Source organism: Pristis pectinata, chromosome 8 (assembly GCF_009764475.1).
Source record: "Pristis pectinata isolate sPriPec2 chromosome 8, sPriPec2.1.pri, whole genome shotgun sequence".
NCBI lineage: Eukaryota > Metazoa > Chordata > Chondrichthyes > Rhinopristiformes > Pristidae > Pristis > Pristis pectinata.
Genome location: NC_067412.1, coordinates 559,181 through 577,039, shown reverse-complemented (window position 1 = coordinate 577,039; position 17,859 = coordinate 559,181). Strand labels below are relative to the sequence as shown.

At 47.8% G+C, this 17,859-nt stretch overlaps 1 protein-coding gene across 1 annotated transcript in view; it reads left to right on the top strand.

The window, feature by feature from the left end:
* LOC127573195 (ankyrin repeat and fibronectin type-III domain-containing protein 1-like) overlaps positions 1–17,859 on the top strand; it is a 141,391-nt gene that overhangs the window by 99,298 nt on the left and 24,234 nt on the right. The window contains exons 17-19 of the mRNA XM_052021192.1: positions 3,162–3,328; positions 6,973–7,192; positions 8,053–8,696. Coding sequence (XP_051877152.1) covers positions 3,162–3,328; positions 6,973–7,192; positions 8,053–8,696 — 1,031 coding nt within the window. The remainder of the gene's footprint in view (positions 1–3,161; positions 3,329–6,972; positions 7,193–8,052; positions 8,697–17,859) is intronic.

The following is a 17,859-nucleotide window of genomic DNA, read 5'->3' as shown; positions in this document are numbered from 1 at the left end:
AGCTGGGGGGAGTTGATGGGAATGTGGCGAGAACAAAATGGGATTAGCATAAATAGGCACTTGATGGTCAGTATGGACTCAGTGGCTGGAGGGCCTGCCTTTGTGCTGTATGATTCCATGAGACATTAACTGTTTCTCTCTCCACAGATGCTGCCCGATATGCTGTGTACCCCCACCTCCACCACGTGCTGCTTCAAGTTGAAAAGTTGGTTTTAAGTTACAGTGAGGGGGGAGGAGTGAGGACGAGGGAGGAGTGAGGGTATGAGTGAGGGTGGGGGAGTAGTGAGGGGGGAGGAGTGAGGACGAGGGAGGAGTGAGGGTATGAGTGAGGGTGGGGGAGTAGTGAGGGGGGAGGAGTGAGGACGAGGGAGGAGTGAGGGTATGAGTGAGGGTGGGGGAACAATGAGGGGGGAGGAGTGAGGACGAGGGAGGAGTGAGGGTATGAGTGAGGGTGGGGGAGTAGTGAGGGGGGAGGAGTGAGGACGAGGGAGGAGTGAGGGTATGAGTGAGGGTGGGGGAGTAGTGAGGGGGAGGAGTGAGGACGAGGGAGGAGTGAGGGTATGAGTGAGGGTGGGGGAGTAGTGAGGGGCACGGAGGGAATACGCCTGGCAGGGTGAGGCCGAGTTTGTACAAGTGGTCGCACGGTTTACCCTGCTGCCTGGGTTGTGGTTCAATGGGGGCATTTAGAGGGGGTGAAGGTGTTAAAAATGTGGACACACGAAGTTCTGTGGATAGTAGAATCTGGAGGAACTCAACGGGTCGGGCAGCATCTGTGGAGGGAAATAAACAGTCGACGTTTTGGGCTGAGACCCTTCATCAGGAGTGGAAAGAAAGAGGGCAAAAGCCGGGATAAGAAGGTGGGGGGAGGGGGAAGGAGAGGGAGGGGAGCTGGCAGGTGCTAAAGATCTGAACTGCAGGTCAGAGCTGTTACTGAAACTGAAACCAAGAGGAAAATGCTGGAAGTTTCCAATGGACCAGTCGGGGTCTGCCGAGAGAGGAGCAAATATCGGTTTCAGTGAGGCCACTTTCATTCTTCTAAACTCATGAGAGTATCAGCCCCGTCTCTTCATGTCTCTGCAGGAGTCGCTCTGGTCAAACTTTGCTGTGCTCCCTCTCTCAGAAGTATTTCCTTTCCTCGTAAGGACACCAGACTTGGACACAATGTTCCAGATGCAGTTTTACCAGGGCTCGATGTGACTGGAGGAAGATGTCTCTACTCTTGAACTTCAATCTTCCTTCCATAATTGTTCTTCCTTCGAAAGCCAACACACCACTCCCCTTCCTATCACTTCCTGTACCTGGACATAACTTTGTGGTGTAGATACGAGAACACCAGAGTCTCTCTGAACACCCACACCCGACAAACTCTCAACGTTTAAAGAATACTCGACTTTTTTGTTTCTTTGACATTTTTCTCCACATTATATTCCTTCACTTAGCCTGTCCATATCCCCCTGAACCCTCCCTGTGTCCCCGTACCCTCCCTGTGTCCCCGTACCCTCCCTGTGTCCCCCGAACCCTCCCTGCATTTCCCGAACCCTCCCTGTGTCCTTCTCACAATCCACACTGCCACCTTTTTACCATCAGGAAACTTAGATATATTACACCTGGTTCCCTCATCCAGTTCATTGATATAGACTGTGATGAATAGGTTCCCAGAACCATCCATGCAGCACCCCCGTAGTCACAGGTTCCAGGATATAATCTGTCCTTCCTACCCTCTGCCATCTGATGTTTAACAATGCCATGTGCTGTACTTTGGTGTCATAACTTCTGTGGCATCTAATAAAAGGCCTTCTAAAAGTGCAAATACACCACCTCTGTGGTTCTCTCTGGTCTTCTGCTAGCTACAGTCTCAGAAACAACAGAATGCTCAACCACAGATTGTTTCCCTCCATAAATCCAATAATGTCATTAATCTCTAAATTGCCCTATTACTGCTTCCTCAGCAGTGAATTCTGGTGATGTCACTCTGAGGGGTCTATAGTTCCCTGATTTTGCTCTCCCCTATTTTGGAAGCAGTGGGGTTATGTTTGCTACACTCCTACTTTATGGGCCTGCTGTACAGTTTCTGTGACTTTGGAAGATGAACCTGTGCATCTACGATCCTCACACTCTCCTCTTGGCTGCCAGCTCATCAGGTCTGGGGAAGCTGTTGGATTTCATTCCCAATAATTTAAATACTATTCTTTAAGAAGTCTAACTTTTTTCAGATGTTCATTCGCCCTACTGTTCTTCATTAGTTCAGGGATGTTCTTGTATAATCCGTGAGGACAGAACCAAAATATTTGTTCTCTGTCTCTGTCATTTCCTTATTCACTGATATAATTTCTTGTGCCTCAGTCTGTAAAAGACCCACATTAACTTTTGCTCATCTTTTCCTTTGTACAGATCTAGAGAAGCTTTTATGGTCTATGTGTTTTCAACTTTCTTGGTTGTTTTCTTTGGAATCAAAGAGGCTGTGCTGGTTAACATTCTGGGAGTTTAATAAAGTAAATAGGAGAACTAATTTCCCTGAGCAAAGGATTCAAGGACAAAGGGGCGTGGATACCAGTAATCAGTGGCTGGGTTAGAGGGGTGGTGGAACATCTCATGTCTACGCTGGCAGGAAGGCAGAACCTTCCTCACATTTAACAGTAGAGGGTGTGGACTTAAAGAGCTATGATCTGCTGGAAGGTTCTTTCTCAACAAGTCAGCATAGACACTGATGGGCCAAATGGTCTCCCTTTGTGTTGTATTCTTGTGGTTCTGTTAACGACTGGTGTTGATGAACTCCAAAGCCTTTACAAAATGATTTAATGCTGTGTTGTCATGAGTTCAACTGTGTAGTGCCTTTTTTGGGGTGTTATGCAGAAGAACATTGAAACACAAGTAGTTTAGAACTGTACATTTAATTTACTTTGGGCTTTTCTTATCAGTTTTGGAATTTATCTTGAGAAAATAACACCTTTGTCCACTTTTGCTGAGATCGTGTGTTCTGTCCGTCGAGTCTTTGAGAGGCTGACTGGTTATGGATCTCAATTTGGCTTTGAGATTGAAGTTTACGCTGTTGGTTTGACCAGACTTTTATTGTTGCCAAACTTAGTGTTGATAAAGCTGTTTGGGCCACAACCAAATGAGGTCTGGTCCACGTGTGACTGTGTGTCCACTTTCTCCCTCAGTTCATTTCTTCACTTACGACAAGCCATTCATCAGCCAATACTGCCAAGTGTCAGCACTGCTGGAATTGGACCTGCTCCTCTCCCAACAGGCACTGCGTGAGGCTTTCTCTGATTCTGAGGTGGTAGCAGCTAAACAGAGGAATCAGCAAGTCCAGGACTTTATTCAGGTGAGCAGATGTTCTGTGGTCCAGCTGTTGTTGCTGCAGTCCAACCGATCACCTGCAGGCAGTGCAAAGTGTGTCTGGGGTCATTAACCAAGGATAAGGGTCTTGCCTGGTGTTGTATCAGCATGTACACTGGTTCAAGGAGACAGGCCAAAGGGGAAAGGATGTGGGGTGGTGATGTTAATTAAGGAAGGTGCCACAGCAGTGCTAAGTCGTCATATAAAGGCCGTGGATAGTGATGTAGGATCGGTTTGGGTTGAGATCATGAACAGCAGGGGAAGGACGGCATGGGTGGGGGTGGTCTGCAGGTTACCAAAGTGTGACCTCTCGATGGGGCAGAGTTTCCAGGGCATGTTTGAAGGGAATGCAAATATCATGGGAGATTTTAATCTACATGTTGATTGAACGAACTAAACTGACAAGGGTATCGGAGAAGAAGAGTTTGTGGAGTGCATCAGAGGTTGTGTTTTCGAGCAGTACATTGTGCAGCTTACCCAGGAATGGGCTACTTTAGATTGATCTCATGTAATGAGGAAGGATTAATTAGAGGTCTTGTGGTTAAAGATCCCTGGGGGTAGTGAGCACAATACGATAGAACTCCAAATGCAGTTTGTGGATGAACACCCAGAGGTCCATAACCAGTGAATTCGTTTTAAATAGGGACAATCCTAAAGTTGCAAAGGAGGAGTTGTCTAAGGTGGACTGGGGAAACGAGCTGAGAGACAGGTCAGCAGAGGAACAGTGGCAGATGTTCAAACAGCTGGTCTATAATGCTCAGTTCGAGTTTATCCCAATCAGAGAGGGGTTCCATGAGAAAGAGGCACAATCTGTGGTTAACAAAGGAGGATACTGTTAAATTGTGAAGTAGGGTAGACAAAGTGGCAAGGGCTGGTGGGAGACCAGAGGATGGGAGTTTTCAGGATCCAGCAGCAGGAGAGTAAAATATTCATAAGAAGGGAGAAAGTAAATGTTGAGAGGAAGGTTGCATGTATTAAACATTTCCATGGAAACATAAATAGGAAGAGGGTGGCTAAGGTAAATGTGGGACGTCTGAAAACGAGGCTGGTGAATTAAGAACAGCAAACAAAGAAATGGCAGATGTATCGAATGAATTTACTGCACCCGTCTTCACCATGGAAGACATCGGCTAATAGCCCCAAGATATCAGATGGGCTAATTACAAATAACATGGTAGAACTTACAGAAATCCCAATTTCAAGGGATAAAGTATTGGTGAAACTCAGGGGGCTAAAGGTGAACAAGTCACCAGGACCCAATGGACTGCACGCTAGGGGATTAAAGGAAGTGACTGCAGAGATGGTGGACCCTGTGGTTCAAATCTTTCCGAACTTGCTAAACTCTGGGAGGGAGCCGGAAGATTGGAAAACCACCAGTGTGAGCCTTTGTTGAGGAAGCAGGAAGGCAGAAGGTGGGGAACTACTGGCAGTTAGTTTACCATCTAATTTTGGCAAAATGCTACAGTCGATGATCAATCAGTCAGGAAAGCTGAATATAATTAAACCTAATTTACATGTTTTTAGGAAAAATCAATCACGTTTGACAAATTTGCTTGAATTCTGAGGATGTAACAGGGAGGGTTGACGGGGGGATCTGTTGATGTAGTGTATTTAGATTTGCAAAAGGCATTTGACATGAGGCTAATGCATAAATTAAAAGTCCAGGGTATCAAAGGAAGTGTGTTGGAATGGATTGAAACTGGCTGTCGAGTAGAAAACAGAGAGTTGGAATAGACGGGCCCTACTCTCTCTGGAATGAGATAACAGGTGGGGTATCCCAGGGATCAGTTCCTGGCCCACAGTTGTTCACTATTTACATGAATGAGCCGGAGAAGGAACAGTGTGTAAGGTGTCCACATTTGCTGATGATACGAAAATAGATGGAAGGGCGTGTTGTGGATAGAGAGACTGAGGGAATGGGTGAAAACCTGGTACATGGAGTTTGATGTGGGGAAGTGTGAGGGCATGCACTGCGGTAAGGGGAATCAGAAGGCAGATTATTATCTAAATGGAGAGAGACTACAGGTGAGTGAGGTTCAGAGGGATCGAGGTGTTCCAGTGCGTGAATCACAAAACATCAGCAGGCAGGTTCAACAAGTAAAGGCAAACAGTATGTTGGTCTTTATTGCAAAGGGGTTGGGGTTTACAAATAGGGAGGTTGTGTTCCAGTTGTACAGGGTGTTGGTGAGGACTCACCTGAAGTATTGTGCACAGTTCTTGTCCCCTTACCTAAAAAAGGTATCGTAACATTGGGGGCTGTCCATGGGAGACTGACCAGGGTAATTCCTGGGATGAGAGGGTTGTCCCACCAAGACAGACTGAATAGTTTGGGTCTATATTCCTTGGGGTTCAGCAGAATGAGGGGTGACCATATTCAAACATATAAGATCCTAAGGTAGATATTGTGATGTTTTCACCAGTGGGAGAGTCTCCAACAAGGGGACATAACTACAAGGGGCTGGTCATTCAACACCGAGGTGATGGAAATGTCTTCTGTCGGCGGGTGAACCTCTGGAGTTCTCTGCCCCCACAGGTGGTGGAGGCAGGATCATTGGAAGTATTTAAGGTGGAGGTGGATAAATATTTGACAGATGAAGGAATCGAGGGGTGTGGGGAACGAGCACAGAAGGGGAGTTGAGGCCGGCGTAGATCAGCCACGGTCACATTGAATGGTGGGGCAAGTTTGAGGGGCAGAGTGGCCTTCTCCTGCTGCTGTTCCTCCTATGTTCCTGAGAGAATGAGTGATGAGGACTTACAAGGACAGTATTATGGAACAACCTCCAACAGAAGCAACATCAAGCCAACCCAGAGCTTCAGCAGACCCCACTGAATATACCAGCCTGCTGCTCCTAACTTGATTCACATTCAGTGGGGACTTTGTTCATAGTCTGTAACATTCTGAGATGACAGAACCTTTTAAATCTGTGCTTACCTTTAAAAACACTTTGTTTATTATTGTTCTGAAGGCAGTGGATTCCATGGGAAAAAAAATTCCAGGATTCTGATGCTCCTTTGAAGCAAAGATTTCGAAAGGCAGGGCAGAACCTCCTGACAGCCTTGGATCTGACCGATGATCCATGGTCTGAACCAACCCCTGACATACCAGGTAAACTGCTGGAGTCACTGGTGCTGGCTGGAGAGATATGTGACAGGAGCAAAGCCAGATCATACGACGGGCTGAAAGCTGCCTCTGTCTCCTGCCTGGGAGAGTTCATCATAGATGGAGCTATGATTGTCTCAGTCACCACAACCTGTCCGTCATTCCGCTTGTGTTGGCAGCGGACAGTGAATCCCACGGCATTTCTATTCCAGGGAATAAAACCAGCACATAGTGGTAGGTACATGCCAGCAGGAAGACCAATTACATTGACCATAGTAAAGGGCTACCACTTTACATCTCAGCATCTGTCCCTGAGCAAGGATCAGTTCAGGCAAGCACTGGAAACCTGGAGTTCCATTCCAGCACCACAGCCCCCAACTGGCTTCCCACTCAGTCAAGTGTGAATCGAAACCGAGTATGTTCTGATACTGGAAAGTCATGGTGTGGTGATGTACAGACTGGGTTATGGGAAGCTCTCTGTTCGGGAAACGACACATTATCTGATGGTTGGTCTCTGCTGTTTCCCTCAGAAAATGGAGGAGATTTGGCGGGAGGTGCGCTGGATAATGGACGTTCTGCAGTATGCCAGGTACAAACAGCCTCCGGGGGGCATTCCACTGAGCTGGCTGCTCGACTTCACCAGAGACAGAAAGAAGGCAGACCTGCAAACCACTTCCACCAGTCCTGATTACCTGCCATCACCCAGCCCCTCTCCAGAGACCAAGCACAGACATCTCACCCTTCGAACGGGTAAGGAACAACAGGGACGGGACGCTGGGCATCAGTCAGACTTTGAATTCATCTTCCAATTAACCTTCAACACTGCATCTTCAGTTGTTCTGTTTACTTCAGTGTAATTTGCCCCAATCAGCCCTGTGCCTGTGACGTGAGGGAATAGTGCGGCCCAGTAGCACAACGGGTAGAGCCACGGCCTCACAGCTCCAGAGACCCGGGTTCAATCCCAACCTCTGGCGCTGTCTGTGTGGAGCTTGCAAGTTCTCCCTGTGACTGTGGGTTTCCCCTGGGTGCTCCGGTTTCCTCCCACATCCCAAAGATGTGCGGGTCAGTGGATTAATCTGCCGCTGTGAGTTGTCTCCCAGTGTGTGGGTGAGGGGTGGAATGTGGGGAGAATAAAATGGGTTAGGGTAGGGTTGGTGTACATGGGTGATGGATGGTCAGTGTGGACTGGTGGGCTGAAGGGCCTGTTTCTGTGCTGTATCTCTCTGTGACTCACATTCTCCCCTGAAACCTTTGTGATCGGATCAGACTGATATGACTGCTCATACCATTGCACAGATTCCAGCTTCCCAGATCTTTGCCCCGTCTATGGTTTCAGGAAGTCTCCTGGACTCTCCTCCCCTGATGGAGAGTTCTGTGGGTTGTACCTGTGCCACGCCAGACCTTTGACCAAAATGACCAAAATTTCTACAGTTCAGGAAATCAGAGTCCATTCTTATCACAGTGATTAATAGACAGAACCTTCTCCGGTCTCTAAATGTTCTTGTGTAATTCTCATGCTGTGGTAGAGAGTGCGACATCCACATGGGTCCCACTCCAGACCTCTCATTCCACAGTGGCAGTGTTGAAGGAATCCCTTCTGTCCTTCCCAGGTTCCCCTACTGCAGCAGATGAAGAAGGTTCCTCAGAGGTATTTCTAGCCACATCCAGTGATCATGATTCCAGAGAGAGCCCCAGAGAGCTGGACCTCATCCCCTCCTCCTCTGGTAACAGCAGCAGAAGACTCAGCCTCAACCTGCAGGATGGTGCTCCGGATGTCCTCAGGGCACATGGGCCCCAGTCACAGCTACTGAGCAGTGGCCACCAGGACGCCAGACATCTGCCGCTCTACGACAGTGACTTTGTTCTCCCAAGCCGGCAGCTTGAGCTTTTGCACGTTACTGAGAAAAGACAGGCCTACTGTGTCCGAACGAGCAGCCTTGACATCCCATCTCAACCCTTCCATATTCAGAGGAGATGTTGGTCTCGACCTGAGTCGCTGCATGAATATCCAACAGAACAAAAGACAAATGGCTCAAGTACGAGCAGACATTGGCTCAGCAAGGCCCACAGTCCGGATGCCACCCTACACTCTGGAAGTACTTCCGAACCACAGGATCCCACAGAATGGATTAACCACCTGCAGAACTCTCCAGAGAAGGTGACACAACCCAAGGGGGCCCAACAGCTCAACACTGTCAGTTTAAGTGTTTACCCCCAGTACCAAACAGGATTGTCCAAGGAGATAAGTGTCAAGGTATGTGTGTATGTCTGTGGATAATCTGTTGCTAAACTAGGCAGGTTCCAGTAATTGTAGGCACGTCCCAATGACCTGCTGCTGCAAGTAGCCCCATCACAGACACTGGACTTCATCTCCTTTGGTTTACAAAACATGCACCCAAAAGGGACCCCTGCTTCTTCACCTCCTCCACTGTGGGCCTTACCCCATGCACGGGGACCTTGCCCCTCTGCCCACTATGTAGGGAGATAGCAGACAGTTGCAAGAAAAATAAAGTTGTTGATAGTAGGTGATTTTAACTTTCCACATATTGACTGGGACTCCCATACTGTAAAACGATTGGATGGGATAGAATTTGTCAAATGTGTTCAGGAAAGTTTCCTCAAACAATATGTGGAGGTCCCAACTAGAGAGAGAGTGATACTGGATCTCCTTGTAGGGAACGAGACAGGGCAGGTGTCAGAAGTGTGTGTAGGGGAACACTTTGGATCTAGTCATCATAATTCCATTGGTTTCAAGACAATCATGGAGAAGGGTACGACTGGTCCTCGGGTTGAGATTCTAAATTGGAGTAAGGCCAATTTTGATGGCATCAGAAGGGATCTGGCAGGCATAGACTGTGATAGGCTGATTTCTGGCAAAGAGATGGTTGGTAAGAGGGAAGCCTTTAGAAGTGAAATATTGAAAGTACGGAATCTGTATGTTCCTGATAGAATAAAAGGCAAGGCTAACAGATTTAGGGAACCTTGGTTATTGAGAGATACTGAGAAAAAGGAGGTGCATATCAGGTACAGGCAGTTAGGATCAAATGAGGTGCTTGACGAATATAAGAAATGCAAGAGAGCACTTAAGAGAGAAATGAGGTGGGCAAAAAGAGGACATAATATTGCTCTGGCAGACAGGGTGAAAGAGAATCCCAAGGGTTCCTATAGCTATATATTAAGAGCAAGGGACAAAATTGGTCTTCTTGAAGATCAGTGTGGCCATCTAAGCATGGAGCCAAAAGTGATGGAGGAGATCTTAAATGAATTTTTGCATCCATATTTACTCTGGAGACAGACACAGAGACTATAGAACTGAGGCAAAAGAGTAGTGAGGTCATGGACTGTATCTGGATTATGGAAGAGGTGGTGCTGGCTGTCTTGAGGCGATTGAAGGTGGATAAATCCCCAGGGCCTGACAATGTGTCCCCTTGGACCTTGTGGGAGGCTAGTGCAGAAATTGCAGGGGCCCTGGCAGAGATATTTAAAATGTTCTTAGCCACGGGTGAGGTGCCGGAGGACTGGAGGATAGCTAATGTTGTTCCGTTGTCCAAGAAAGGCTCTAAGGATAAGCCGGAAAATTATAGGCCAATGAGCCTGATGTCAGTTGTGGGTAAATTATTGGAAGGTATTCTGAGGGACAGGATATATAAGTAATTGGATAGACAGGGCCTAATGAGGGAGAGTCAACATGGCTTTCTGGGTGGTAAATCATGTTTAACCAATCTTATAGAGTTTTTCGAGGAGGCTACCAAGAAGGTCGATGAGGGAAAGGTGGTGGACGTTGTATACAAGGGCTTTAGCAAGGCCTTTGACAAAGTCCCGTATAGGAGGCTGCTCCTGCAGGTTAAGTCACTTGGCATTCAAGATGAAGTAATCAATTGGATTCAACATTGGCTTAGCAGGAGAAGACAGAGAGTGGTAGTAGATGGTTGTCTCTCTGACTGGAGGCCTGTGACTAGTGGTGTGCCACAGGGATCGGTGCTGGGTCCATTGTTGTTTATCATCTATATTAATGATTTAGATGATAATGTGGTAAATTGGATCAGCAAATTTACAGATGACACCAAGATTGGGGGCGTAGTGGACAGCGAGGAAGGCTATCAAAGCTTGCAGCGTGATCTTGCCCAGCTAGGAAAATGGGCTGAAAAATGGCAGATGGAATTTAATGCAGACAAGTGTGAGGTGATGCGCTTTGGGAGGACAAACCAGGGTAAGACTTACACAGTGAATGGTAGGGCTCTGAGGTGTGCGGTAGAACAAAGGGACCTGGGAATACAGATCCATAGTTCCTTGAAAATGGCGTCACAGGTAGATAGGGTCATAAAGAGAGCTTTTGGCACATTGGCCTTCATAAATCAGGGCATTGAGTACAGGAGTTGGGATGTTGTGTTGAAGTTGTACAAGATGTTGGTGAGGCCGAATTTAGAGTATTGTGTGCAGTTCTGGTCACCTACCTACAGGAAAGATATCAATCAGCTTGAAAGAGTGCAGAGAAAATTTACACGGATGTTGCTGGGACTTGAGGACCTGAGTTACAGGGAAAGGTTGAATAGGTTAGGACTTTATTACCTGGAGCGCAGGAAAATGAGGGGTGATCTTATAGAGGTATTATGAGGGGTATAGATAGGGTGAATGCATGCAGACTTTTTTCCCTCAGGTTGGGTGAGACGGAACTAGAGGACATAGGTTTAGGGTGAAAGGTGAAATATTTAAGGGGAATCTGAGGGGAACTTTTTCACTCAGAGGGTGGTGCGAGTGTGGAACGAGCTGCCAGCGGAAGTGGTGGATGCAGGTTCAATTGTAACATTTAAGAGAGGTTTGGATAGGTACACGGATGGGAGAGGTTTGGAGGGATGTGATCTGGGTTCAGGTAAATGGGACTAGGCAGAAGGTCAGGCTGGCATGCACTAGAAGGGCCTGTTTCTGTGCTGCAGTACTCTATGCCTATGTCCTGGGTCCTTCCATTAAACTTCCATTAAACTAGCTTGGCAATGGAATGGGGATCTCAAGGGAATTCAGGAAAGAGAGAAACAATGTGGGAGTAGAAATTTAGAAAAGTACTAAGTGAAATAGGTGGCAAAACATAAAGTGAGGTCAAAGTTCTGAATGTTAAAATAATAAAATTAAAGGGGATTATCTGAATGCTCCCAACATTCACAACAGGTTAACGAATCAATGACAATTAATGGGAGAAGTTAGCAATAAGAGAGAGTGATCACTTTGCTGGGATATACTGCAGAATTCCCAATCATCACTGGGAATTAGAGGAACAGATATGTGAGCAAATTGCAGAAAGGTGTAACAGCAATAGGGTTATAGATGTGGGGATCTTAACTCTCCCAATGTTAGAACATAAGAGAGAAGAGAAACAAAGGACTGCAGATGATGGAATCTAGATGAAAAACACGATGATGCTGGAGGAACTCAGCAGGCCAGGCAGCATCTGTGGAGAAAAGCAGGCGGTCAACGTTTTGGGTCAGGATCCTTCTTCAGGGCTGAAGATAGGAAAAGGGGAAGCCCAATATATACTGTAACAGGGAAAAGCAGAGCAGTGATAGGTGGACAAAAGAGGGGAGGTGGGGTGGGCACAAGGTGGTGATAGGTGGATGCAGGTAAGAGATAGTGATAGGCAGGTGTGGGGGAGGAGGGGAGACAGATCCGCGTTTTGGGTTGTTTTGGCGAACTTCGAACTTCAGAGCAGCTAAGTTTTTTTTCTCTCTAATCGGGAATAGTGGGCAAGACTGCACAGCCACGTGACACAAGCAGGTAGCGCGCGAGCAGTTTAAAAAGAAGACCACCATATCCAGCGGGCAGCGTTCGGAGCGGGCAGCGGAGTGAGAGGTAGCAGAGTGATTGGGCTTTGGCTCAACGGGCTTAGATGGTAACGGGGCAAGGCGAAGTAGGTGATTTGAGGAAAGGGAGCAGTATGAGTGCAGTTTTCTGTGCTCGGTGTCAGATGTGGCAGGTCCTGGAGTTTCCCAGCCTCCAGGACGACCACATCTGCACCCAGTGTGTCGAGCTGCAGCTCCTGAGGGACTGCGTTAGGAAACTGGAGATGCAGCTTGATGACCTTCGTCTGGTCAGGGAGAATAAAGAGGTGATAGAAAGGAGTTATAGGCAGGTGGTCACACCAGGGCAACGGGAGACAGGCAAGTGGGTCACAGTCAGGAGGGGGAAGGGGAAGAGTCAGGTACTAGAGAGTACCCCTGTGGCTGTACCCCTTGACAATAAGTTCTCCTGCTTGAGTACTGTTGGGGAAGACAGTCTACCTGGGGGAAGCAACAGTGCCAGTGCCTCTGGCACAGAGTCCAGCCCTGTGGCTCAGAAGGGTAGGGAAGGAGAGAGGAGGGCAGTGGTGATAGGGGACTCTATCATTAGGGGGGCAGACAGGCAATTCCGTGGATGCAGGAAGGAAACTTGGATGGTAGTTTGCCTCCCAGGTGCCAGGGTCCAGGATGTTTCAGATCGCATCCAAGATATCCTGCAGAGGGAAGGAGAACAGCCAGAGGTCGTGGTACATATTGGTACCAATGACATAGGTAGGGAAAGGGGATGAGGTCCTGAAAAAAGACTATAGGGAGTTAGGAAGGAAGTTGAGAAGCAGGACCTCAAAGGTAGTAATTTCAGGATTACTGCCTGTGCCACGCGACAGTCAGTATGGGACTAGAATGAGGTGGAGGTTAAATGCGTGGCTGAGGGATTGGAGTAAGGAGCAGGGATTTAGATTTCTGGGTCATTGGGGCCTCTTTTGGGGCAGGTATGACCTGTATAAAAAGGACGGGTTGCACTTGAATCCCAGCGGGACCAATATCCTGGCGGGGAGGTTTGCTAAGGCTGCTGGGGAGAGTTTAAATTAGAATTGTTGGATTGTTTGGGGGTGGGATCCAAACTGGAGAGACTGGGGAAGAGGTGTTTGGTTCTCAAATAGAGAAATCTTGTAGTTGGTATGAGAGGGAGGACAGGCAGGTGACAGAGAAGGGACGTGCTCAGGCAGATGGTTTGAGATGTGTCTATTTTAACGCAAGGAGTATTGTGAACAAGGTGGATGAACTTAGAGCTTGGATAAATACTTGGAGCTACGATGTGGTGGCCATTACAGAGACCTGGACGGCTCAGGGACAGGAATGGTTACTTCAAGTGCCGGGTTTTAGATGTTTCGGAAAGGACAGGGAGGGAGGCAAAAGAGGTGGGGGAGCGGCACTGTTGACCAGAGATAGTGTCACAGCTGCAGAAAAGGTGAACGTCATGGAGACACTGTCTACGGAGTCTCTGTGGGTGGAGGTTAGTAACAGGAAGGGGTCAATAACTTTATAGGCTGCCCAGTAGTAACAGGGATATTGAGGAGCAGATAGGGAAACAGATCCCAGAAAGGTGTGATAATAACAGAGTTGCTGTGATGGGAGATTTTAATTTCCCAAATATCGATTGACATCTCCATACAGCAAGGGGTTTAGATGGGGTGGAGTTTGTTAAGTGTGTTCAGGAAGGATTCTTGACACAAATAAGTTTTTTCTTTTTTTTTAATAGGGTTTTTATTATAAGGGTTAGTTTTTATAAGGTTCTTTTTTAAGTTGTTTTATAAGTTTTTAATCAGGAATAGTGAGGGCTGGACTGCGCAGGCACGTGATGTCAGCAGGTAAGGCGCGGGCAATTTAAAAAGCAAACCGCCATATCCAGTGGGCAGCGTCGGAGCGGGCAGCTGAGTGAGTGGGAGCAGAGTGGTCGGGCTTTGGTTTAAGGGGCTTAGGCGTAAAGGGGCAAGGCGGGTGAGTAGCTGGTAGGTAGGTAAAGGTAAGGTTTACCTGTTATCTGCTATAAAATTTTTAAGTAGAAAAACTAGGGGAGAAAAGAATTGGTTCAGATGGAGGACATGGTGGTGTGCTGCAGCTGCTTGATGTGGGAGCTCGTGGACCTTGCTGTGGTCCACACTGGCCACATCTGCAGTAAGTGCTTGAGGCTGGAGGAACTTCGGCTCACAGTCGATGAGCTGGAGTTGCAGCTTCAAACACTGCGCAGCATCAGGGAGGGGGAGAGTTATGTAGATACTGTACATCAGGAGACGGTCACACCCCCTTAGAGCAGGAACTTCTGGAGTCCAGGAAGTAGACTGAAGGGTGGCTGTCAGGGGAGGGGAAAGGAAAAAGAAAACAAACAGGCAGATAGAGCAGAGGACCCCGGAGGCTGTTCCCCTCAGTAACAGGTTCTCCGCTTTGGAGGCTGTTGAGGGAGATGACCTGCCGGGGCCTAGCGGCAGTAGCCAGGTATCCGGCACTGGGACCGGTCCTGCTGCTCAGAAGGGAAGGGAGGAGAAGAGGAAGGCGGTAGTGATAGGGGACTCGATAGTCAGGGAAACAGATAGGAGGTTCTGTGACAGTGAGCATGAATCCCGGATGGTATGTTGCCTCCCAGGTGCCAGGGTCCAGGATGTCACTGATCAGGTCCACAGGATTCTAGAGCGGGAGGGAGAACAGCCAGAAGTTGTGGTTCATGTTGGTACCAACGACATAGGTGGGAAGAGGGATGAGGTCCTGAAAAGTGAGTTTAGAGAGCTAGGCAGAAGGCTGAAGAACAGGACCTCGAGGGTAGCGATCTCGGGATTGCTGCCAGTGCCACGCGATAGTGAAGGTAGGAATAGGAGGAGATGGCAAATAAATGCGTGGCTGAGAAGGTAGTGTAGGAGGGAGGGTTTTAGATTTTTGGATCATTGGGATCTCTTCTGGGGAAGGTGGGACCTGTACAGAGAGGATGGGTTACACCTGAACCTGAGGGGGGCCAATATCCTTGCGGCCAGGTTTGCTAGGGTGGTTCAGGAGGGTTTAAACTAGTTTGCGAGGGGGAAAGGAACCAGAGGAGTAGGTCAGAGGAAGAAGGGGATGGGGAAGAGTCAGATCTGACAGGTAGGGAGGCTTTGAGGAAGGAGAAGCAGAGTACAGGCTATAAAAGTAGGAAGGTGGATGGGCTAAAGTGCATTTACCTAAACGCAAGAAGCATCAGCAATAAGGATGATGAACTGAGAGCTTGGATTAGTACATGGGACTATGATATTGTGGCTATTACAGAGACATGGCTGACATCGGGGCAGGAATGGATATTGAATATTCCTGGTTTTCAGTGTTTTAAAAGGGATAGTGAGAGGGGGAGAAGAGGTGGGGGCAGAAGAGGAGGAGGGCTGGCGATACTAGTCAAGGATACTGTTACAGCTGCAGAAAGGGTAGATAATGGAGAAGGATCCTCTCTGGAGTCAATATGGGTGGAAGTTAGGAACAAGAATGGGGCAGTTACCCTCTGGGAGTATTCTGTAGGCCCCCCGGTAGCAGTAGGGATACTGAGGAGCAGATTGGGAGGCAGTTTTCCAAAAGATGCGAAAATAACAGGGTTATTATAATGGGAGACTTCAACTTTCCAAATATTGATTGGCACCTACTTAGTGCCCAGTGTTTAGAAGGGGTGCAGTTTGTTAAGTGTGTCCAGGACGGATTCCTGACACAGTATGTTGACAGGCCGACTAGAGGGAATGCCATATTAGACCTAGTTTTAGGTAATGAACCGGGACATGTGACAGATCTATCAGTGGGTGAGCATTTGGGAGACAGCGACCATTGTTCCACAACCTTTAGAATTGTCATGGACAGGGATAGGAGCAAAGAGGATGGGAAGATATTTAATTGGGGAAATGCGAAATATGAGGCTATAAGGCGAGAACTTGAGAGTGTAAATTGGGATGACATTTTTGAAGGGAAATGTACTATGGAGATGTGGTCGATGTTCAGGGATCTTTTGCAGGATGTTAGGGATAAATTTGTCCCGGTGAGGCAGAGAAGGAATGGTAGGGTGAAGGAACCGTGGGTGACGAGAGAGGTGGAACAACTAGTTAGGAAGAAGAAGGCAGCATACATAAGGTGTAAGCAGCAAGGATCCGACAGGGCTCGTGAGGAATATAGAGTAGCAAGGAAGGAACTTAAGAAAGGGCTGAGGAAAGTGAGGAGGGGACATTAAAAGGCTTTGGCGAGTAGGGTTAAGGAGAATCCCAAGGCTTTTTTCTCGTACCTGAAGAGCAGAAGGATGGCTAGAGTAAAGGTAGGTCCGATTAAACACAAAGGTGGGAGGATGTGCCTGGAAGCTGTGGAAGTGGGTGAGGTTCTCAATGAATACTTCTCTTCAGTATTCACCAAGGAGAGGGGTCATGATGATGCTGAGAAGAGTGTAGGTGAGGGTAATGTTCTACAGTATGTAGATATCAAGAGAGAGGATACGTTGGAGCTGTTAGAAAATATTAGGACAGATAAGTCCCCGGGGCCTGACGGAATATTCCCCAGGCTGCTTTGGGAGGCGAGGGAGGAGATTGCTGAACCATTGGTTAGGATCTTTGAGTCCTCGTTGTCCACGGGGATGGTACCGGAGGATTGGAGGGTGGCGAATGTTGTCCCCTTATTCAAAAAAGGTAGTAGGGATAGTCCAGGGAATTACAGACCAGTGAGCCTTACGTCTGTGGTGGGTAAGCTGTTAGAAAGGATTCTAAGAGATAGGATCTATGATCATTTAGAGAATCATGGACTGATTAAGGACAGCCAGCATGGCCTTGTGAAGGGAAGGTCTTGCCTCACAAGCCTGATAGGGTTATTTGAGGAGGTGACCAGGAAGATTGATGAGGGTAGTGCAGTGGATGTGGTCTACATGGAGTTTAGTAAGGCGTTTGACAAGGTTCCGCATGGTAGGCTTCTTCAGAAGGTCAGAGGCCAAGGGATCCAAGGAGGCTTGGCCGTGTGGATTCAGAATTGTCTTGTCTGTAGAAAGCAGAGGGTTGTGGTGGAGGGAGTGCATTCAGATTGGAGGGCTGTGACTAGTGGTGTCCCACAGGGATCGGTTCTGGGACCTCTACTTTTTGTGATATTTATTAACGACTTAGATGAGGGGGTGGAAGGCTGGGTTAGCAAGTTTGCAGATGACACAAAGATTGGTGGTGTTGTGGATAGTGTGGAGGGCTGTCGAAGCTTACAGAGGGATATTGATAGGATGCAGAGCTGGGCTGAGAAGTGTCAGATGGAGTTCAATCCAGAGAAGCGTGAGGTGCTACACTTTGGAAGGACAAACTCCAAGGTGGAGTAGAAGGTAAATGGCAGGATTCTGTGCAGTGTGGAGGAGCAGAGGGATCTGGGGGTTCATATCTACAGATCACTGAAAGTCGCCTCACAGGTGGATAGGGTAGTTAAGAAAGTTTATGGGATGTTAGCTTTCATAAGTTGTGGGATCGAGTTTAAGAGCCGCGAAGTGATGATGTAGCTTTACAAAACTCTGGTTAGACCACACTTAGAGTACTGTGTCCAGTTCTGGTCGCCTCATTATAGGAAGGATGTGGAAGTGTTGGAAAGGGTGCAGAGGAGATTTACCAGGACGCTGCCTGGATTAGAGAGTATGGA